At 43.1% G+C, this 23,236-nt stretch overlaps 1 protein-coding gene across 1 annotated transcript in view; it reads right to left on the bottom strand.

Annotated features, from left to right (window-relative positions):
• Nucleotides 1-23,236, bottom strand: part of tnmd (tenomodulin) — a 149,328-nt gene that overhangs the window by 15,980 nt on the left and 110,112 nt on the right. The window contains exons 5-6 of the mRNA XM_069893433.1: nucleotides 5,587-5,740; nucleotides 3,458-3,567 (exon numbers count right to left, since the gene is read on the bottom strand). Coding sequence (XP_069749534.1) covers nucleotides 3,458-3,567; nucleotides 5,587-5,740 — 264 coding nt within the window. The remainder of the gene's footprint in view (nucleotides 1-3,457; nucleotides 3,568-5,586; nucleotides 5,741-23,236) is intronic.

Genomic DNA, 23,236 nt, shown 5'->3' with positions numbered 1-23,236 from the left:
GCCCAATTACACCCAATTGACCTATGACCCCGGGTATGTTTTGAAGGGTGGAAGGAAACTGGAGCACCCGGAGGAGTCACATGCAATCATGGGGAGAATGTACAAACTCCTTACAGACAGCACGGGTTTCGAATCCAGATCGCTGGCGCTGTAACAACGTTGCACTCGCTGCTATGCTAACAGTGCCACCCTTTAACAAATTCTCCCAAGAAAAATTTAAATAAGATGCTGCAAATACAAACTTATGATGGCGTACTTTTTACATACGTTAATAAAAAACACTGGTCTAAAAGCCTGACAGAGTTGACAGAGAAATTTAATATGTTGAAAGTTGCTTCCCTTTCAGGAACCTCTCTCACCCCGAGTTCTGCAGGAGAGTTTCACCTTTTCTGTTAACCAGGGCATGACCTCTCTTGTGAAGTAAGATGGGATAACGAGTCGCTGCCAATGTTGACCCCTTCATTTCAGAAGGATCCCTGTGTGGTCATACTTCACTTGAGAAGGTCATTTTGCACCAGATACCAGATTTGTTCAAATAGCTCTTTTACAAAGATAGTTGCTTTCACCAAGCATCAGTAGAAGGAGTCAAATTGTAGTCTGCAACCAGTTCATGAAGAATTAGTGAACAAGTATATCGTCCTGATCCTTTAGAAAGCTTCTTCTCAAAGCATCAGGTGGAAATGAATAGTTTTGATCTTTATTTTTTTAATTATTCAGGGGTTTAGATTTCAGTATTTTTGTTATTATAAGTATGGCAAACTGCATTGGACTGTATGACGCTGAAGCATACCTGTTTGCTTATGGCTGACCATTCCGCCGAGATTACAAGGTCAATACACTTGTCACAGCTAAGTCAAAGAAGTGATGTGGTACAGAATGCACAGAAAAAAAAACATAGGTTGATTTTTCATGTAACGAATGGATGGCAAATCAGGTAGGCTCAAGTGGTACATCGCAAATTCTGTAGACACCGTGGTTGAAGTAAAAACATAGAATGTTGGAGAATCTCAGCAGGTGAAAGAGTGTCCTTTATATAGCAAAGGCAAAGGTACAGAACTGATGTTCCGGGCATGAATGGCAAATCGAGTAGGTTCTGTTAGCAGGGTATGAACATAGACCATTACAGCACAGTACAATATTCGACCCACCTGTGTAAACCTATTCTACAACAATCTAATCCTTCCTTACGTCACCCATAACCCTCTATTTTACTTTCATCCATGTGCCTATCTAAGAGACTTTTAAATGATCCATTGTACTAGCCTCCACTCCTAGCAATGCATTTCAGGCACCCTCTGATATCTCCCCTAAACCTTCCTCCACTCACTTTAAATAGATGTCCTCTGGCATTGGTAATGGTTGTCCTGGAAAAGAAGGTGCTGGCTTCCATTCTATATATGCCTCTTATAACCCCAGTGGCCCATGAACTTTCCAACTGTCCTGCTAGCATGCAACCTTGTGGATGAAAGAGATTTTGAGGTTCCTGGGAGTGCTCAGCAGTCAGGCAGTATTTGGAAAAAGAGAAAGAGAAATTGCATTAAAGCTTTAGATTGCTATGAGTTAATTAACCCAAAGCACTGGGGAAACTCAGCAGGTAAACCTGTGTACTTTATGTAGCAAAGATAAAGATACATAACCAACATTTTGAGTTTGAGCCTTTATCAAGGTATGGACAAAAACGTGGGAAGGCACCCGAATGCTTTTGTGAGGGTGGGGGGTGGTGGTGGTGGTGGTGTGGGTGGAGTGGGGGGGGGCAGCTCCAACAATGGAATACTTTTGAGAAATAAGGGCAAAATCTGCCTAAAGTAGATTATGGTGCAGAACTGGCAGGAGCACATTACCCTGCCAATTTCCTTTGAAAGTCAAATGAAGTGTAAAATGAGAAAGCAACTAATCAATTTCCAGTTTCTATTAGGACAAATTTTATCCCTTGTGCTTTTCGCTTGTGGTTGGTTTGATTCTGGAGTGTATGTGGAATTGTTTTGACTGAAAAAAGATTTTAGATGACACAGATAACAAAAAAAAACAATGGCTATAATCACTTTACACTACATGTTATCTTTAGCTATTTCTAATGACAAGAAAACACTTCCATAAAGCATCAGGCAGAGAAGACTGATTAGTGAATTTTGTCTCTCAGTTGGATACAAGATCATGGTTTATGTTGGTTTATCTCAGTCTAACTGGCTTAAGCAATCAATCATCGCCACAGGAGGCTCTAATTACTGACCAGATTTTAAACTGGCTTCAAATTGAAGATTTTCTCATTGGAGAAGAAGCTGAATTTTTCTTTAAATTTTAATTTTTTTAAAATTTAGACATACAAACATACAACATGGTAACAGGCCATTTTTACCCATGAGCCCGTGCCACTCAATTAACCTACACCCCAAGTATGTTTCGAATGGTGGGAGGAAACCGGAGCCCTCAGCGAAAACCCTCGCAGACCCAGCAGGAATTACAAACACCTTACAGACAGCAACGGGATTTGAACCCTGGTCCCAATCGCTGGTGCTGTAAAAGTGTTGCGCGAACTGCTACGCCATCCATGCTGCCCTAATGTAATAGAATAGACTGGAAAAGTATTGGAAATAGATTCAAAGACACAGTTCTGCTATCCTGGACTTGCGTCATTGTCTGACAATGTTCATTCCTTCAAGCGACATCCAATTCCATTTGGAAATAAGATGGCTTTGCAAGAAACCTGGCAAAGGTATGATGGGTCAGGTGGTTATGTTTTGAACTATGGTTCTGTGTTGGGCATTATAAAATTTGAGGACCCACGGTGGATGTCTAAATTACCATTATTACCTATTCCTCTTTCTTTTTCATATGAAACTGGATCTTAAGGTCTTTTTTGTAACTGGATAATTTCAGAGCTATTACTTCATGTCTATCATGTATCCACCTCTTACCTGTTAGCCTGCGCTCCTTCCCCTGCCCTTGTTTCCATCCTCTCCTCCTCCCTCTTCCTCTCACCTTTTTATTCAGCTTCTTTTTGCTTATACCTGACTAAGGGCCAAGTCCTGAAACATTGTCCAATGGATGCTGTTGATTTTCTGCACCAGGTTGGTGTAATATATCATCTGTGGTGCTTTGTATTTGTGGACAGGGAGTAATGCCTCTTTAAATGCAGTGAGGGTTTGCCAGAAAACAACTATCTTCACACTGTTTCTATAATAGTATCAACACCAAGCTTTAATTAGGAATAGTTAGTGTCCACTCTCAGTTCTCCTGGACGGTTGCAAAATAAGTACACTTTAAAAAAACCAAATTGCAGATGAGTATTGATGAAGACGTAGGATAGAAATAGATAATTAAAGGCCGATATTGCCTTTAAAATTCATCCATAATCTAAACTACTGCACGGAACAATTACTTTACAAACATCTGATTAACACAACCAAATATATGAAAATGCAAATCCCTTCGTTTCAGTTTGGTTGCAGACACTTACATAGTCATTCACAGATCGTGTTGAGCGTTTTCCAGTGCCTTTACTTTTCATCTCTTCAGAATGTCCATCTTCTGCTTCCTCTGCGTCTCCAAAATCATAGAATTCTGTGTCTGAAAAGGTACAATGCTACTTTAGAATTCTGGGAACTCCTTGCATTCCTTGCTGTATATGTAATATAGTGATGTGGTTCCTCTCTATTTTCCAGTCGCTATTAGTACATATTTTGCTGCTCTTGGGACATTGTCCAGACAATATAAACATGGGAATGAAAGCTGACTCCACTGGTCCATTGGGGCTGAGTAAGTGTGGGCATTAGAAATGAGAAAATATTGATTTACACTTTGTTGGGCATCATAAAGTATCTCTGGTTGAAATAATATAGGATTTTGTTTGCAAAAATCTTTGTTTTATCATAGGCTCCAAAAAGAATGAAACTGGTTAATTTCAATTAAAAAAAAGTGTTTCAAGTTTTTTTTTTTGCACTGCTTGATTTAGGGAAAGAATAGATTTTGATATTTGAATCGTTGAGGATCCATTTCTCGTCAGACAGCCAATTATTTCATCCAGAGTGAGTGCGAACTGCACAAGGGAATAGCAACTCTTCACGTTCTAAAACACTTTTCTCAAGGATACACCAGAAGCAGGGCTGGCTTTGCCATTAGGGGTGTTGTTGAATCGAGCAAATTGTGCCCCACAGTTCAGGTAGGCCAAAGGGTGGGTTTGGAGTTAACATCGGGAGCTTCGGTCATTGGAGCCGAGATTTCCCGCTGCCTGACTCCGAATTCTCCCCTCAGCCTACACTGGAGCTCCCGACACACGAGTCCTGATTCTGGACACTCCTCTGTCCCCTCGGCCTACCACACATGGTCACCGGAGTCCAGTGTGCGTGTGGGGTAGTAGGCTGAGGGGAGAGGGTTTGGGAGCTCTGGTGTGTGCCTGTAGGTCAACTGTCAAGGGGAGGGTTTGGCCTTCGGAGTCGATTGTTGGGAGCTCTGGTCACTAGAGCCAGGAGCACCTGACGCCCGACTCTGAAACTTCTCAGCCTACACTGGAGCTCACGATGCCTGAGTCCTGACTCCGACCTTTGTCTAGACAATTAGAAATCTATAAGTAGATAAGTAGATCAATGCTGCATCAAACAATGTTTTTGACACATCCATTATAGGTTTATGAACATAAATAGTGGTTTTCAACAACTTGTGTATTGTGTCAAGCATTTCTGGGTTTTGGGTCGATATTCATTCAGTGCTTTGCTAAAAGCAATTATTGTATGAGAGTATCATCAATAAGTGGAATACCCTCTCTGAGCTAAATCTGGTAAATTCAGTGAAATATTACTTACTGCTACCTCAATGCCAATGTTCTATGCTGCTAATACACTGAATGACACTTGACGATGGCTCTTTATAGTGTAATGACCCCGCTAAAGTTATTTCAGACAGACTAATCACTTCAGCCTGAGATTATAGTTCATGATGTTTGTGGACAAAATGTAACATTCTTTTATCTGATACTATGATGGAAGTGAAACACAATTGGGGGAAAAAAAAACACTTGCATGAAAATAATTGGGAATGATATGATAGATAATTTTTTTTAACTGTAATTTTGTGTTTCTTTTTACCATTGACAAAGATTTCCAAAAGTGAAATAAGCTCAAATAGAAATCTCTATGAGGGACTTCATAATTATGGACTTCTTGAGTTCTGCTTATCAGAGGAAATTCTTTTCTGCCTTACTTTCTTGTGATTTTATTTGCTGCTTAACACATTCTCAATAAGATGCAGTACCCTGTACAATCATTTTGTATGGTATAATGAAAGCTTTAAACCTTGTTCTAAAGTACATAATATATTTTTGTCAATAATTCTTACTTTCTCATTACCATAGTTGCATAATTCACAAGGGAAGGAGCCAGGCTTTCAATTTAAATTTTATAAGATACTGAATTAATTATATTAAGTTAACCATTGAAACAGCAATCAGTCTGCAGCTTTCACTCGGTTCTATTAGTATGATCGAGCAAGAAGAATTGTTTGTACCAATTTATTAACTACAAGATGGTTTATTTGATACAAACATGAAACTCCATGAAAACTCTTTGATAGTCTTATTTTTGTTGTTTTTACCTTTCAAATGTATCGGACGAAGCCAATAAATAGGAAGGTTGCCACATACTTCGAGGACCTTTGAATTCAGCAGAAAATGTTGGTCCTTAATTGGATGATCTGCTGCCATCCAAACAAGAGACTCATCAAACTTCACAGGCATAATTTCATCTCGCTGTTAAAATGAATGGCACATGTTAACCTTTTTTTAACTGCCAAAAAAACCCCAAAAATTAATTATATTTTTTAATTTGGCAGTTTCATTTAAAGTTGAACTGTAAAAAAGATTGAATGTATTAGTAGAACAATGGGAGCAAATGACGAGACATAATTAAATTCACCTTCAGTTTGAACATATGGTGTTGTAGAATTTTTTTTCCACAAGTACTGATTAGAAGAATTTCATTAGGAAACTTAGTGCATAAACCTACTTTTCAGCATCAGACAGCACAGAAATGGTTTCAAATGTTATATCTGTAGCAGTGTGGCAGTATGCCATTAGGCAGGCGAACCGGCCCCGCTTGTCACGCACGCGGCGGGCAGCCAGCCAAAATAGCGCCGTCAGGGGTTTCCTCCCGACCTCGGCACCGGGCTCAGAAGCCTGCGCTTGGGGACCCACATGATGTCCCAGTGACGTCGGGGCCCCCCAGCGCGGTTCTCAGCCAGGTCCGGGCTGGGAGTATAAGACCAGCCAAGCAGCCTGCAATAAATCAGTTTTTGCTCACTGAACTCAACCCGTCTGGTTGTGCGATCCTTCAGTTAGCAGTGTAGCCGCCACTACAATTGGTGACCCTGACAGGTTCAAACATCTTTGAACCCAACATGAATAACCCTTCGGTCAACGCTATAACCATCAAGCTTCCTGACTTCTGGGTTCAGGAGCCGGAGACCTAGTTCAGCCACGCAGAGGCTTAGTTTCACCTCCACCAGATTTCATCAGATTCGACCAAATTTTACCATGTGGTCGCTGCCCTGGAACAGGCCACTGCCAAATGAGTGCTGCACCTCATTCAGCACCCACCCATGGAAGTTAAGTATGGGACCATCAAGTTGGTGCTCACTGGCTCCCTCGGCCTCTCCAGGCACCAGCGTGCCACTCGGATGCGGTGCCTCGACGCCTTGGGGACAGAACTCCATGGGCAATTACACCAACTGCCCACTCTTTGAGCGCATATTCCTCGACCATTTGCTGGAAGAGATCCGGCCATTACTGTCCAAGGAGAGCTTCGTTGACCCTAGGAAGGTCACTCAAAAGGCTCAGGAGCTATGGCTCAATCGATTCCCAGATGGCTCAGCAGTCCAGCTGGTTACGAGTCACGGGCATGACCACACCAAGCCTTCCTCTAGCGCTGCAGTGGAACATCTGGCCCCTGCAGCGGCCTCAAAGAGCATAGCCAGAAACAAGTCATCCACTTCAGGCCTCTGCTTCTTCCACCAGTGCTGGGGAGCCAAGGCTCGGAAATGTCCTCAGCCCTGCTTGTTCCAGGAAAATGAGCAGGCCGTCCGCTGTTAATGGCTGCAGCGGCTGGCCAAGAACACAGCCTTCTCTACCTGCGGGATTCAGTCAGTGGCCGACGCTTCCTCGTCAACACCGGGGCCCAGATCAGCGTTTTCCGGTCAAAGCTATCAAGTCCCGAAACCGGCCTCGAGGACCTCCCCAATTCGACAGAGATCCGAACGTATGGAGACAAAACCATCCACTTCCAGATCGGCCAGCAGAAGTTCTCATGGAGATTCACCATTAGTCCCTTCCAACCGCCATCCTGGGTGTTGACTTCCTCCTCACCCATGGACTCCTGGTCAACATTTGAGGTAGGTGACTGGTAGATGCCCGTACCTTCCAATCCCTTCGCTTCAATGCCTCCCACACAGAGCCGCCGCAGATGGCCATGGTCAGCACGCCCAAGGATGACTTTCAAACGTATCCTGGATGAGATCCCATCCCTCCTCAAGCCGCAGTTCTCCGCCGCCTCATCACACCACAGGGTGTTTCATTACATTCCCACCCAAGGCCCGCCAGTTGATGCCAAGGCACGCCAGCTCCCGCTGGATAAGCTCCAGATAGCGAAGGAAGAGTTCTTGCATCTGCAGGAGCTGGGGATCTTTCGACGCTCCAACAGTCCTTGGGCCTCACCACTCCACCTGGTCCCGAAAGCTTCTGGTGGCTGGCACCCTGCGTAGATTATCGACAGCTTAATGATATGACAGTACCTGACCTTTACCCAATCCCTCACATCCAGGACTTTACGGCCAACCTGCATGGCACGAGGGAATTCTCCAAGGTCGACCTGGTGCGCAGGTATCACCAAATCCTAGTGCACCCCGAGGACATACCCAAAACGGCCATAATCACCCCCTTCAGCTTGTTCAAGTTCCTACGCATACCGTTTGGGCTCAAGAACACCGCCCAGACCTTCCAGCGCCTTATGGACACAGTGGGCAGGGATTTGAATTGCTTGTTGCCAACAGAGACCGGGCACAACACAAACCTGTGCACCCTCTTCTCCCGACCGGCCGACTTAGACCTAATGATCAATCCGGCCAAGTGCCAGTTCGGGAAAGAGTCCATGCAGTTCGTGGGCCATACCATCACGGTGAAGGAGCCACACCTGGTGCTACAAGGTTGCTGCAATCAGAGAGTTCCCATGCCCGGACAACCTCACGGGGCTACAGGAGTTCGTGGGTATGGTCAATTTCTATAACTGATTCATTCCAGTTGCTGCATGCATCATGCAGCCACTCTTTGCCCTCATCGCGGCCAAAGACAAGACACTCGCCTGGACTCCAGAGGCCAGCAGGTCATTCGAAGCCACGAAAGATGCCCTTGTGAAGGCTACCCTGCTCGTCCACCCACACACCAATCTACATATGGCGCTCTCCGTCGATGCCTCTGCCACAGCCATCAGCGGCGTCCTGGAGCAACAGGTGAACAGACAGTGGAAACCACTGGCATTCTTTAGCCGACTTCTTCACCTGCCAGAGTGCAAGTATAGCACTTTCGATCATGAGTTGCTGGGCATGTACCTGGTGGTGCGTCATTTCCGCTATTTCTTGCAGGGGAGGCCTTTAACCATTTTTACCAACCACAAACCCCTCACTCAGGTGCTCGCTATGGCAAGCCTGGCCAAAGTGTCACCTCTCCTTCATGTAAGAGTTCATCACCAACATTCGGCACAAAGCGGGAAAAGACAATGTGGTCACCAACACAATCTCATGACCGGCCATTTGCGCGCTGACACCTGGCCTCGACTTTCACCAGCTCGCCCGGGACCAGAAGTCCGATGAGGAGACGTTGGCCTTCAGGACTGCCATCATTGGCCGGCGGTTCCAGGACCTCCCGACTCCTCATGGTGATGGCACCGTCCTGTGCGATGTCTCCATGGGCACCCCATGACCAGTGGTCCCCAACAGTGGCACAGCTAAGTCTTCCATCATATCCGTGACCTTCCCCACCTTCCATCAGGTCCACGTTCTGTATGGTGGCAGAATGTTTCATCTGGCACGGGCTTTGGAAGCAGATTGCGGACTGGGCCAGAAGCTGCACCCATTGCCAGGTTTCCAAGGTACACAGGCACACCAGAATGCCCATACAAGATTTTTAACACATCCAGGAACAGTTCAGCCACATACATGTGGACATCATCGGACGCTTACCTGTTTCCAGAGATAACCATTAACTTTTCACAGTGGTGGACCACACCACTCGTTGGCCCGAGTCGATCCCGATGCCAGATGCCTCCACGGACTCCTGCTCCCAAACAATTGCCCAGTTCGGCATCCCGAACCACCTCACCAGTGATCAGGGCACCCAGTTCACCTCTGCGCTCTGGGTACTGCTCGCCAACAGGCTGGTGATCGAGCTACATCACACCACAGCCTATCACCCACAGACCAATGGGCTAGTCGAGCTATTGCACCGCGACCTTAAGTCAGCATTTATGGCCTGTCTCACCGGCCCCGACTGGGTGGACGAGCTGCCTTGGGTGCTCCTGGGCATCTGCTCGACACCCAAAGAGGACCTACAGGCATCATCAGCCAAGCTGGTCTACAGTGGACCGCTAGCCCTTTCCGGAGAGTTCGTCAATGCACCTCACAACCCCCAGCAGTCACTGCATTGTCTACTTCCCCGCCTCCGGGCCCAGTTGGACTCCTTCACATCCCTACTGCTGCCCAGATATGGCACAAGGGCCTCTTACGTCCCCAGCGAGCTATACTCCACAGAGTACATTTTTATCAGGCGGGACCTGTCCACAGCACCCCTACAAAGAGCATACGAAGTCACCCAGCATTCAGGATTCACTTTCACACTGGACATCGGTGGCAAGAGGGAACTGTTTACGGTGGACAGGTTAAAGCCAGCCCACCTCGACCCTACCGAACCAGTAGTTGTGGCTCAACCCAAGAAACGAGGCTGCCTGGCAAAAAAGGACATTGGTGCCGGTTCGGGGGGGGGGGGGTTGTGTGGCGGTATACCACTAGGCAGGGGAACTGGCCCCGTTTGTCACGCATGCGGTGGGGCAGCAAAATGGTGCCGTCGGGGATTTCCTCCCGACCTCGGCACCGGGCTCAGAAACCCACGCTTGGGGACCCATGTGATGTACCCCCCCCACCAACATCCAGGCCATGCCCTCTTCACTCTGCTGCCATCGGGAAAAATGGTAAAGGAGACAACAGACAAGGACAGCTTCTTCTCCTCTGCCATAAGATTCCTGAATGAAAAATGAACCAAAGACACTGCCTTACTTTGACTTTTCGTGCACTTTTTAAATTTATTTTTGTAAGGTGGTTTATATGAATATTTGCACTATCAAAGCTGCAGGAAAACAACAAATTTTCTTACCTGATCATGATAATAAGTTCTGATTATGATTTAAAATGAAGACTTTCAGGAGATCATTGTATCGCGCAGAAGAGAATAACATAATTTTGACTTGGCAGATCTGAGACTAGCATCAAAGGTTATAGGGAGAAGACACAGAAATTAGGTTGAAAAGGATAAAATATCTGCCATGCTTCAAATAGAGGAGCACACTTGATGAGCTGAATGGCCTAATTCTGCTCCTATCTTTTACGGTATTAAGATGACAAAACTCAATAAGTCTCAATAAGCTTGAATTGTGCAAAACCCTTCTCCCTGGGGAAGGGCAAAAGAGCACTGGCGACAGTCAGATAGCTTTTTATGTTGTAAAAGCATTGCGTTTTTTTTCTTAAATTAGAGCAGAGGACTGATTGATGCATTATCGGAATTTGGTTGAGCATTTCCTGTAATTTCTTGTTTTTACCTTGAAATACGGGTATTGGGTTTTTTTTAACCAACCTAATTTGATATAATTGTACATCAATTATTGGAAGTGTTCATTTAAGTTTATTCCTGAGAGAGTAAATTCTATCATGGAAGAACAGAGAATGAAAGCAAGTTGATTGTGGTATACATGTACATTAGGATGAAATATATGTGAGTTGATTGAGGAGACTGTTGATGACATGAAAATTGATAGACTTGTGGACAGTATGGAATGTTTTAAAAGGGTTCAGTGGGTTATATATCTTCTTTGGCTTGGCTTCGCGGACGAAGATTTATGGAGGGGGTAAAAAGTCCACGTCAGCTGCAGGCTCGTTTGTGGCTGACCAGTCCGATGCGGGACAGGCAGACACGATTGCAGCGGTTGCAAGGGAAAATTGGTTGGTTGGGGTTGGGTGTTGGGTTTTTCCTCCTTTGCCTTTTGTCAGTGAGGTGGGCTCTGCGGTCTTCTTCAAAGGAGGCTGCTGCCCGCCAAACTGTGAGGCGCCAAGATGCACGGTTTGAGGCGTTATCAGCCCACTGGCGGTGGTCAATGTGGCAGGCACCAAGAGATTTCTTTAGGCAGTCCTTGTACCTTTTCTTTGGTGCACCTCTGTCACGGTGGCCAGTGGAGAGCTCGCCATATAAAACGATCTTGGGAAGGCGATGGTCCTCCATTCTGGAGACGTGACCCATCCAGCGCAGCTGGATCTTCAGCAGCGTGGACTCGATGCTGTCGACCTCTGCCATCTCGAGTACCTCGACGTTAGGGGTGTGAGCGCTCCAATGGATGTTGAGGATGGAGCGGAGACAACGCTGGTGGAAGCGTTCTAGGAGCCGTAGGTGGTGCCGGTAGAGGACCCATGATTCGGAGCCGAACAGGAGTGTGGGTATGACAACGGCTCTGTATACGCTTATCTTTGTGAGGTTTTTCAGTTGGTTGTTTTTCCAGACTCTTTTGTGTAGTCTTCCAAAGGCGCTATTTGCCTTGGCGAGTCTGTTGTCTATCTCATTGTCGATCCTTGCATCTGATGAAATGGTGCAGCCGAGATAGGTAAACTGGTTGACCGTTTTGAGTTTTGTGTGCCCGATGGAGATGTGGGGGGGCTGGTAGTCATGGTGGGGAGCTGGCTGATGGAGGACCTCAGTTTTCTTCAGGCTGACTTCCAGGCCAAACATTTTGGCAGTTTCCGCAAAGCAGGACGTCAAGCGCTGAAGAGCTGGCTCTGAATGGGCAACTAAAGCGGCATCATCTGCAAAGAGTAGTTCACGGACAAGTTTCTCTTGTGTCTTGGTGTGAGCTTGCAGGCGCCTCAGATTGAAGAGACTGCCATCCGTGCGGTACCGGATGTAAACAGCGTCTTCATTGTTGGGGTCTTTCATGGCTTGGTTCAGCATCATGCTGAAGAAGATTGAAAAGAGGGTTGGTGTATATACACCAGTTAGAAATATGCGAGGGGATGGGGGGAAGAGAAATGGCAGATGGAGATTGATCCAAGCAAGCGTGAGGTTTTGTACTTTGAGAGGTCAAAGGCAAGGGAAAAAGGACACAGAAAGTGGCAGCACCCCAAGTAAACAATATTTTAAAACATAATAGCAAGTGATTATTCAAGGCAGATTAAAGTTGTAACCAGGATTTTTGCCCACAAAATGTATTAGTAGTGGGGGAAAGGAGGCTCAAAGACCCTCACTGGGGATTTGATCAGCAGGTCTGCCACATGTTACATTCCTTAAATGGCAACAATATTAAGTCGTTAAAATGAAGCAATCAATATCTCATGCAATCAAAAGCCAAAATAGCTTTTAAAGAAATAAAAGACATTACAGGACCTTATTTCTGTGGGCAGATGTGAATAAGATCTATGTGAGATGCACACTTGTGAACAACATTTCCCTGAATTGTTTTATTTATGAGCTGTACAGGCAAAATCCTTCTGAATAGACTGGACTCATTGATATCTAATCCCTGGTATTCAAATGATCTGAACGTAGAATGAGCATTTTAGAATATGGTTCTTATTTGTATTTCTTGGGTCAGTGAAGGAAAACTTGTTGAAAGAAGCCACTGAGAGAAGTTGGGGTCAAGCGTCTGACTTCAGGATTCCTTCAGAAATTTGTCTCATACTAACAGCTGACTTTCCAGTGAGATCGAGTCATTCTACATTAATGAGATTTTGAATGGATTAGAAAGTAGGATTGGAATCAATGATACAGATATATAATTTACCTGTTTCTGATTTAACTCACACAGTCACGTGGACCACTGAAGGAACCAACTTGGCTCATCAAGTCTATGTTGGTTCTCAGAACAATCCCATCCCTTCCAACTCATTTGCTGCAACCTGTTCTTTTCCTTGAGGCCATTAGTATTCCCTGATTCTCCCTCCATCTCTTAATACTAGAGGACATTATCAGCAGCTAATTAATGAATCAACTGGCACATCTTCAGGATCTGGGAAGAATCTGATGCACCTGAGATAAACCCATGCAGTCACAGGCTAAACACCCAGGCCCCACAAAGGCAGCATCGGAGGTTAGAATTGAGCTTGGGTTGCTGTAACCCTGAGGCTGCAGTGCCAATGTGTCACCACGGGACATTTCTTTCTGCACTGAGGATATAGTGGTAAGTACATACCTGTTCTTGCATGATATGCTCAATTCTTGTTCATTTGCCAGCAAAGCAGGTAGCTGAGGTCTTGTGATAATTCTAATCTGACATTCAAAAGAATTAGTATAAAGTAAAATGAGGATAATTCTGAGAGATGTAATTTTAATTGTCCTGGACCTTGTTACAATGTGGAAATCATACTCTGTTTTTAGATCTGAATTCATGATTAACTGAATCTGAAAGAATGAACAGCTAATCAGAAGTGGGAAAGAGCAGATACAGTTATTAAGAAACTAAATTGGGAAGAGAACAAGGGTCTGAAATGAGACAAAGTTCATAACATCTTGTTAACAAAGAGAGGGGGAAAAAAAGGAGGCTAGAAATTATTTTCCTCATGCAAAGATGTATGAATGTTTGCCTTCAGAAAACTGATCAGTGCAAACTTTTATTAGACATGAAGTTCAATGCACTTTGTATGGTAGACTGAGTCTTATCCACTATGGTGGGGGGGGGGGGTGGGTGGGTGTGGAGTGGCATGTGTGTGTGTGTTTGTGTGTGTGTGTGTGGGGGGGGTGGGCGCTAGGTGTGTGAGGTAATGCACTGGATCAAAAGCACTTAAATAAAATATTAGTCCATGTTCTGAAAGAAGAGCAGCAACAGCCTCCAGGGTCAGGAATCAGTATTATGCAGTTATCATGTGATAGAATCAGACAGTTATGCAGCATTGAAACAGGCCCTTTGGACTAACTTGTCCATGCTGATCAATTCATCAGCCTCACCCCATCCCTTTTTATGAGCATTTGGCCCACATCCATCTGAACCTTTCCTCTCCATGCACCTGCCCAAATGTCTGTTAAACATTTGTGATTGCAATCCACCACTGGCAGTTGAATCTCCCATGCAGAACCTTGTCAAAACCCTTACTAAACTCCAAGTACATATTATCTACTGCTGTGCCCTTATCAATCTTCTTGGTTACCTCTTCAATGAATAATCCTATTTATGGGACATGATTTCCAATTCACAAAGCCCTGCTTGACTATCCTAAATAAGCATAGATGAGATTTCCACATGTTCCCTTCAGTAAATATCTTGTTGTGGACATCCTTGTATCTTGGCACACACAATCTGTCAGATGCTGGAAGTCAGAAATCTAAACAGAAAATCTACAGAATCACTCAAGCTGAGTGCTTCTTCCATCTATTGGTTATATATATATATATATATATATATATATATATATATAAATATAAAAAGATGAAATCAACTAAACAGACAATATGCTCAATCCAATTTCAACAATTCAGCCTTAAAACCGCTCATATGCACCTCCATTTCATTGAATTGCATCAGCAGCCCAGGCAAGCATAAGGCTGGAAGTGGGAAACCTAGTCAAGTCCTTCAACGGCCGCCAACCTCCTGACTATTGAAGACATCTGCATGAAATGCTGACTCAAAAAGACCACCCAATATCATGTCCTCCTCTTGCTGCTTCCTTCAGGAGGAAGGTACAGAAGCCTCAGATCCAGCACATCTTGTTTTTTTTTCCCCAACAGCTCTCAGGCTCTTGAACCCTTCAAACCACCACTCAATGTAAAGGCTACCATAGATCTGACTGTACCGTTGACTCAATGAACTTCCCGCACTGCTGTCCGTGAACATTAATTATTTTACTTTAATTTTCTTTTGTATCTTTTATCATCAGCTTTCTCTTCATGCATCTTATCTGTTAATAACACTGGACAATAAAGATTTTGCTTCCTGAACACTTTTGGGTGTATTTTATGCATTTTGGTCATGAAATTTACCTTAACATTTTTTAAAAATCAAAACTGTTTTTAGATATGACCTATTCTTGTGATTTCCAGTCATATCTTGAGTTTACTTCAAACATACAAAACTATGGAGTGCAACAGGTCATTGAAAATTAGTTTTCTAGATTCTCATTTGGACTTCCCCTGCTGATTTTAGTGCAGTCAGTGGCGAACATGGTGAAAGGTTTCACTAGGACATTACGACCATGGAATAGCACAAGTCATCAATGCTGGCTGACTGTTGTTGGACACTGACATGAGGGGCATCAGATGCTGAGTTCAATTGAAAATCCACAGCAAAACATTTCCAACTCAGTTGAACTAACGCCACGTTTCAAAATCATTGTGTGATTGTACATGCTAAATTCAATAAAAGTTAAATTAACGTTTATCCAACTTCGTACATGATACAGCAAATATGAAATTATCTTTGACTTCAGCTTGAAGTTGTCTATCATAATCCACAATCCCATCCCCATTCAGGAAACAAACCTTGGGGAGGGGGCCTTGGTGGGGGGGAATTGTTGTCCTGTGTTATACTTTAATTGTTGGTGTGTTTTCCATGATCAAGAAATTGCAGCAAAGTGTCTATCAATCCATTAGTGCATTGTATTTATGTACATGACAACAAACTCATTCATTTGTTTTTCACATGTAATCACCTCAAATTAATTCTGATATTCAGGTGGCGATGAAGTACTCATTTTGTTAATTAAAGGAAAATTGTTATTACAATTTCATATTTGAATGTAATGGTAAACATTATTCTGGAACATGAATCCACTCAGCAGTAACTATATCATATTTTTTTCTAACTGCAATAAAATGGTTAAATCTATCTATCTAACATTTACCATATTCTACCCAAGTAAATGTTTGCATACTACAAAATATAGGATTGAAAAAAAGTTCTGAGTTATAGAGTATTGATTTGCTGCAGTCAAATAGGCAGCACACAGAGTATGGGTACCATGAGGACATCAAGATCTGATACCTAGTACATGCGTTAAAATGAATGGGATCTGGAGGCTTTAACTGTCCTATAGATCGAATGTGGAGTAGGGATCAGCACCAGGTTGATTGCCAAGCAATGGAAAACACTGATTCCAACCTAGAAGTATTGTGATATATTATCTAGAAGAGCAGTCCTTTATTTGCCGATGTATAGAGTCTAGTGGGATGCATGCACTTTAGATGCTTACAGAATGGCTTTCATGATTGTGACAAATGGTATGTCTATTTGGTAGCTATTTTACACATGTTAACGCAATGCACCTGTTTCACATCAGGAATTTTTGCTTGATCTTAATACATTTGCCAATTTAATTTGCTCTTTAAGCAACCTCATTTCATTTTCACTTCTATGTCTTTAAATTGCTCAATAGCTACTTCTAGTGTGTCATTGGAAAATAATCGTAATGCTTCATTTTTGTTTCCAAAGATCAGCGGAGAAGACCACAGGAAACCTCTGGTCATTGTAGATCAGCTGTATTTTTTTTTGTCAATCCACCAATCCTGTGGAAAAGCACTTTCACACTCTTAAATACCTTGCCTTTTTAAAAGGGCTGTCCCTTCATTTGCTAATATTGATCTTCTTTCACAATGTCTGTGAAGAGATGTGTATTTTTTGACATAATTTGGAGTCAAATTTCCCATCCTATTGATATTGGTGCACATTCTCACTAGTGTGGGGGCAATCAATGCATATCCTGGCATTATTCTTGAACCAGAGTAGCTGTGAAGAAGAAATATGCAGGAGTCAGTTGTTTGGAATCCTGCTGGGGTCTTGACTAAAACCATATACTTTATAATGTACACCGAATACAATTTTTTTTTTAACTTTTGCACCCCTCAGCACCTGTCTCCTGAAACAAAGGATATTTACTCTTCACTGAGATTTGAAAAAAAAACAAATGTTCCATTTTCTAATGACAATGAGGGGAAAATATTTATTTTTTGAAACTTGATAAAATTGATCAGTAATTAAAATTGGAATTGTCCTTCAACAAAGGCTTCATATTTATTTTAGCTTCAAAGTGGTTCAAACTGAGAAATAAGGGTGGTAAAGGAAAATGTGCAGTGCTAATAGGAACATGCAGGACAGTGGGATCAATTGTCTCCATGTGCTCCTTCCCCCACCAAACTGATATCATCATTACCTTGATTCTACTTTGTCTCCCTTGATCCAGTCCCTTCCCATTGGGACACCTCGCATCTGTCCACCACTTTGAAAGCTTTCAGTTCCTTCGCTTGGACTGTCTGTTTTTTTTTGTCATATACATAGTCCTCCTCCACCACCATCCTCCTCTGCCAGGCAGAGCTTGTACTCACCCTTAATAACTTCTCCTTCAACTCATTCCACTTTCTCTAAATCAAAAGTATAGCCATGGGTACTCAGGGGAGCCCCAGCTATGCCTCTCTTTTTGTTAGATATGTGTAGCAATCCATGCTGCAAGGCAAGGCTCCTCAACTCTTTCTCGATTACACTGATAACTACATTGGTGCTGCTTCCCTCACCCATGATGACCCCCATCAACTTTATCCACTTTGCCAGCAATCTGCCCACAAATTCACTTGGTCCATATCCAGCAACTCTGTCCCATTTTTAATCTCTCTATCTCCATTTTGGAGGACAAACTACTTAGAATCATAACCCACTGAATTCCGGAGTTACATTGATGACATCTCTTTCCACTCAGTCTCTAGTAAGCATTCTATTCCTTTCTCTCACTTTCCCCCTCTCCCTTGCATCTGCTCCCAGGAGGAGGCTTTCCATTCCAGGACAGCTGAAATGACCTTCTTCTGCAGATAATGTGTTTTCCCTTCTTCTGCCATTAACTCAGTACTCATCATCTCTCCATTTCCCACCCATTTTCTCTGGCCACTCAACTCTCTGCACAAGGATAGGGTTGCCCTCGTCCTTATCTACCATTGTGAACAGCCTCACAAAGCAGCAGCCATGGTTATTATGAAAAGAGACTTCCAGTGCCCTCATTGTGCTAGACTTTGTGCTTCCAGACTGGGACTGCAAAGTACCCTTTGTGTCCAGAAATGAACAGCACAACAACGTGACTTCTTCAAACTGAAGGACAACCAATAATAATATCTACCTACCCCACCAATCTCTGTATCCAACATCATTCTTCCCAATTTCTGCCACCTACAATGTGATCCCACCACCAGACCCTTTCCTCCCCTCTCCACTTTCCACAAGGATTGCTCCCTCTCTGACTCCCTTGTCCACTCAACCCTTCTCACTAATCACCCATTTGGTATCTATTTCTGTGACCACAAGAAGAGTTGAACCTGCACCTATGCCTCTCCCTCCACCACCATTTGGAGCTCCAAACAGTCCTTCCAAGTGAAGTAACACTTTACCTGTGAATCGGTCAGAGTCAGACTGCATTTGATGTTCCTGATGTGGCCTCCTCTACATCAGGGAGATAGGTTGCAGATTGGGAGATGGCTTTGTTGAGCACGTTTGCTCCCAGTGGCCAACCACTTCAGTTCTACAACCTACTGAAACACTGACATGCCTGTCCATGCTCTCATGCACTACCAGGTTGAGGCCACAATTAGAGAAACAACACCTTGTATTCCATTTCAACAGCCTTAAATCACATATGACATCAGTATTGACTCCCCTGCCTCCGTCTCTCTCTTTCCCTCATCCATCTGACTCATTTCCTTCCCTGCTTTACCCACACCAGATCACCTGTCAGAATGTATCTTTCTCACCCCTCTGGTCCCTCACCATTTCCCCTCAGGTCCTTTGTTTTTGTCCCCCTCCCATTTGCATCCATCTATCAACTAGTAGACATGTTCTTCCCCTTTCCATTCCCTCACACTCCCACCAGCTCCTTATTCATGTATTTGCCTGATTTTTGGGCAATCTTGATGAAGAGTTCCAGTGTGAAACATGGATGCTTATTTATTTCCATCAATGCTATGTTACCTGCTGAGTTCTTACAGCACTTTTGGGTATTGCTCTTGTTCCCCAGCATTTGCAGACCTTTGTTTACTGGTCTCTCCCTCTTCCTGTCTCTCCAACTCTTCTACCTTCTGTCCCATACTCTGTCACCTCTTGGCTCCTCCTCCAGCTTCCCCCCCCTCCCCCATCTTCATAAAGGGTTCGAACCCTTTATTATTTCTCCTCCTGGATGGTGGTTGCTCCAATAACTAATTGGAGTATTGTTGATATGATAAATTGGTGGAAGAGAACAGCACTATGGGGTCAAAAGGCTGAAAGCAGAAAAGGTAACTTCCTGACTTTCAAAGCACTCAATTCTTTTCCTTGCTAGAAATATAGTTGTCTCTGGAGTGACATATAAAGGTGATCTACCTTCCCTGGCAGCACATGTTGGCCTGCACATATCTGACCGTGAGAATGCATAAAATCACAAATGTGACTGCGGGGTGCCTGGTTGTGATTCTCATGGTTTCATCATGTTTCACTCCAGGGGAAGAGCATTTTCAATCACATAGCATTGAAATAAAGTTTTCTAGTTCCCTGTACACATAGTTTAAAGAGGAAGGTCTTGAAGGAAGAGGTAACTAGGCTTAAAGAGAAGTATTTTGCAGACATTATTAGGCATATGAAGGGATTAGATTAATGGGGCTGATGGTGTGTTCGTTCAAGGCTGTGGGCGATTTACAAGAATGAGCTAAACTGGATCATTTAATATCTGATCAACTTGGCAGTCTATATCCTGAGACAAAAAATACACAGGAAAATAGCTGGGGAACTGAAATACAAGACTGGTCTGGTCCTCTGCAGCATGTACAAGAACAGAAAGGTTCCGGCGAAAACAAGTGTCCTGAAAATGGGATGGACTTTCACAAAGGCACAGCAATTCATTTACATTGGGAAATATTTAAATAAGAAAACCCAGAAAGTCACATTTATATTGGGAGAAACGACAGAAAAGCCTATTGTAAAAGTGAGAACCAAATGTGAAAGTGAGTGGCTTTGATGCTTGCAGAATAAAAATTAGTTAACCAAAATCCACATATAACACCTGTGAATCAATGGGGAAACTGAGGTCAGTGGGATGAGAAAGGAAATGTGTAGTAATGTGTAAGTGTAGAAGGAGAATAAAATATTCAGTAAGATAGGTCCACTTTGTTTGATTAAAAATGAAAAGCAGAAAGACAGGCCATGGAAACCTGAACAGTAGTTTTATTTAAAATCCTGTGACCATGGGGTCTGCCCCCAAGATGGTGGCACCTCAGATTAGCTACAGCCATGAGGGATTGCAGACTCCAGAGGAGTGGAGGACTGGCACAGGGCACCAGAAAATGGGGTGACCATTCCCCCATCAGAGAAGCAGAGGAGATGTCCCACAAGGTGACCACAAGGTGGACCAGCGATGGGTTCTGCGGTTGAAAGACCAAGGCATGTGGTGAGCTGCTGTCGACTTAAAGCAAGCAATCCATGGAGGTTGTGGACTGCTGGAGACTGCTGTTGGGAGACTCGTACTTTGCTGTAGACTGCTGGAGACTGGCTTGAAACTGGCTGAAGGGGTACCAGGTATCGGAACTGGGATGCAAGGGGTGTGCCGAAGGCGTTGAAGGATTCCTGACCATGTTGGATCTGGAGTTCAAGTTTCCATTGGTTTGGCCTGAACTCTGGGTAGTTACAGAGGCTGCAGGAGTACGGATGTGAATCTAGAGCCACTTGGAGACACTGGGGCAACTCTCTTTTGCTTCTCTTTCTCTGACTGTAAGAGGAACTTCAGGCAATTTCTCCCGATGGCATATCTATTTGCCTTACAGCAGGCAAAGGCAATTTCATGTCATATGACACTGTTTTATCACAAGGACAATAAATTGAATCTTGGAAAACTATGGAGAACCAGGTGACAGCTGGACAAGAATTTACTTTGACAAGTTGGTGCCACCCACCAAGTGGAGTGGAATGAACACATGAAATCACTTGGACAAGAGAGAAAGTTGCCAAGAAAAGAGAATTTATTGTAATTTATTTTGAGGATGAGATGCTTTTCATAAGATGCATCACTAGAAATCTGCAGGGAAAGAGACAGCCCTCTTTGCATTGAGTAGGATGTGAAAATTGGATAATAAATTGACTAAAACATTGAAAATGGAGAGGACTAATGAGTAGTGGTAGTTCTAGTTGGATAGGTGTGAACAGCAGAATGCTCAGGGGATCATTCCTCTCCGATTTATGAGATTTATAATAAATTATCCTGATAATTTTAGCAGTCTATTTTTACAGACGTTTCCAAATTTTGTGAAGTGAAAGTTGTCAGTTTCATTAAAAATGGACAATCTTCTCTGTCACTTTGTTCACAAGTCGGGGAAGAATAAAAAAAATAACGGCACTTGCAAGATCTTAGTTACCAGGCAAGGAGTTTATATAATTTAGCAGTAAACAATGGAAGGAATTGGAAATATCAATATTGATTTGGTAGATCAGTTGGGTAAGGAGTCGACTAGGAAACTGATTATTTCAGATCTAGTAATATCCATAGAGAGAAAGTTAAATCATTGTCCTGAAATTGAAGGATGTTGGTAGAAGAAAGGTGAAGAGGTGATAGAAATTTTACACTAAGGTTGAAAAAAATTTTGTTTAACTTGATTCTAAAGACTTAAATATAATCTCCCCCACAAAGAAAAACCTACAAAAACCTGAAATGGCTATGGTACATTGGAAACTGTATTAAGATATGGGACCATCTAGATTGCAATTGGCAAATTAACAAATTGATGCATTGCTTTTCCTTTCGTGTCTTGTGAGCTATCTGACTAGGACTAAACAAGAGAAGATTAAAATAATATCAGATTCAAATGGATATTGACTAAGTGAATGATCAAGGATTTAGCAGATGAAATTTAATGTGGATAATATGAAGTCATCTATTCTGATGGGGAATAAAAAAAATTAAAAATGTGTTCTGAACACAGAACAGTGCCACCTGTAGACCTTAACTGACAAATCAGTAAGAGGTAAAATGTAAGTCCTGGAACTTAATAGGAAGTCAAATTAGATGTTGGTAGATTGAAAGCAAAAGAAGAAATATCTCTTGGATGTAATGCAAGTTTCCGGTGAGACTGCATCTAGAATATTCTGTCCAGTAAGTCTGGTCTTGCCATCTAAGGAAGGATATATTTGTGATAGACTGAATGTAATAAAGATTCCCCCAATTAGATTGTCCCGTCAGCGATTTCTTTCGATTTCAGAAGAAAGTGAGGTGAATCATAGAAGAGGGGGAGCAATGGATACAATGAATTTGGATTTTTCAGAAGGTTCTGGTTATAATCTCACACCAGAGATCAGCCAGCAAGGGAAGAGTGCACAGAGTTGGCAGTAATATATCTTTAGGATTAAGAACTGGTCATTAAACAGCAAATATAAATTGGGAATAAATGTACCTTTCTCAGATTGGCAACTGGTGACTAATAGGATACTGCAGACATCCTATATTACTGCAGGGGGTGAGGGGGGGGGTTAAATTAAATTTGCAGTGGGGGGGGGGAAACCAAAGTGATGAGGTGGTTGGCAAACAAGTAGGGAGAGATGCTAGAGAGTTTCTGTGGAAGGTCAGGCAGAAAGGGCAAAATTGTGGCCTTTGGGATTAGTTGCATTGTGACAGGGATACAGTCAATAAAGGGAGCAAATACAGCTCCTGTGTCTTATGGACATTGGTGCTGGGACTTAGCAACTTAAAAACTGTGACAAATGTTTGAATGAATTGATCAAACTCATGTCTGCAATTCTGCAGATGATAAAAAGAGTGGGATTATGAACAGGGAGAACAATGTAAAAAATATTTCAAGGGAATATGGACAAGGTGAGTAAGTGTGCAGGAACAAGTGCAACAGAATATGGGAAAATGTGAAATCTTCCACTTTGACGCACAGAGACACACACACTTTTATTAAATGGGAAGAGCATGATTTTCTGAAATATTTAGGTGTACAGAAATCACTGAAAATCTACATGCA

The sequence above is a fragment of the Narcine bancroftii genome, chromosome 8 (assembly GCF_036971445.1).
Source record: "Narcine bancroftii isolate sNarBan1 chromosome 8, sNarBan1.hap1, whole genome shotgun sequence".
NCBI lineage: Eukaryota > Metazoa > Chordata > Chondrichthyes > Torpediniformes > Narcinidae > Narcine > Narcine bancroftii.
The sequence above is the reverse complement of the archived record's forward strand: the minus strand, read 5'-3'. Positions and strand labels throughout refer to the sequence as shown.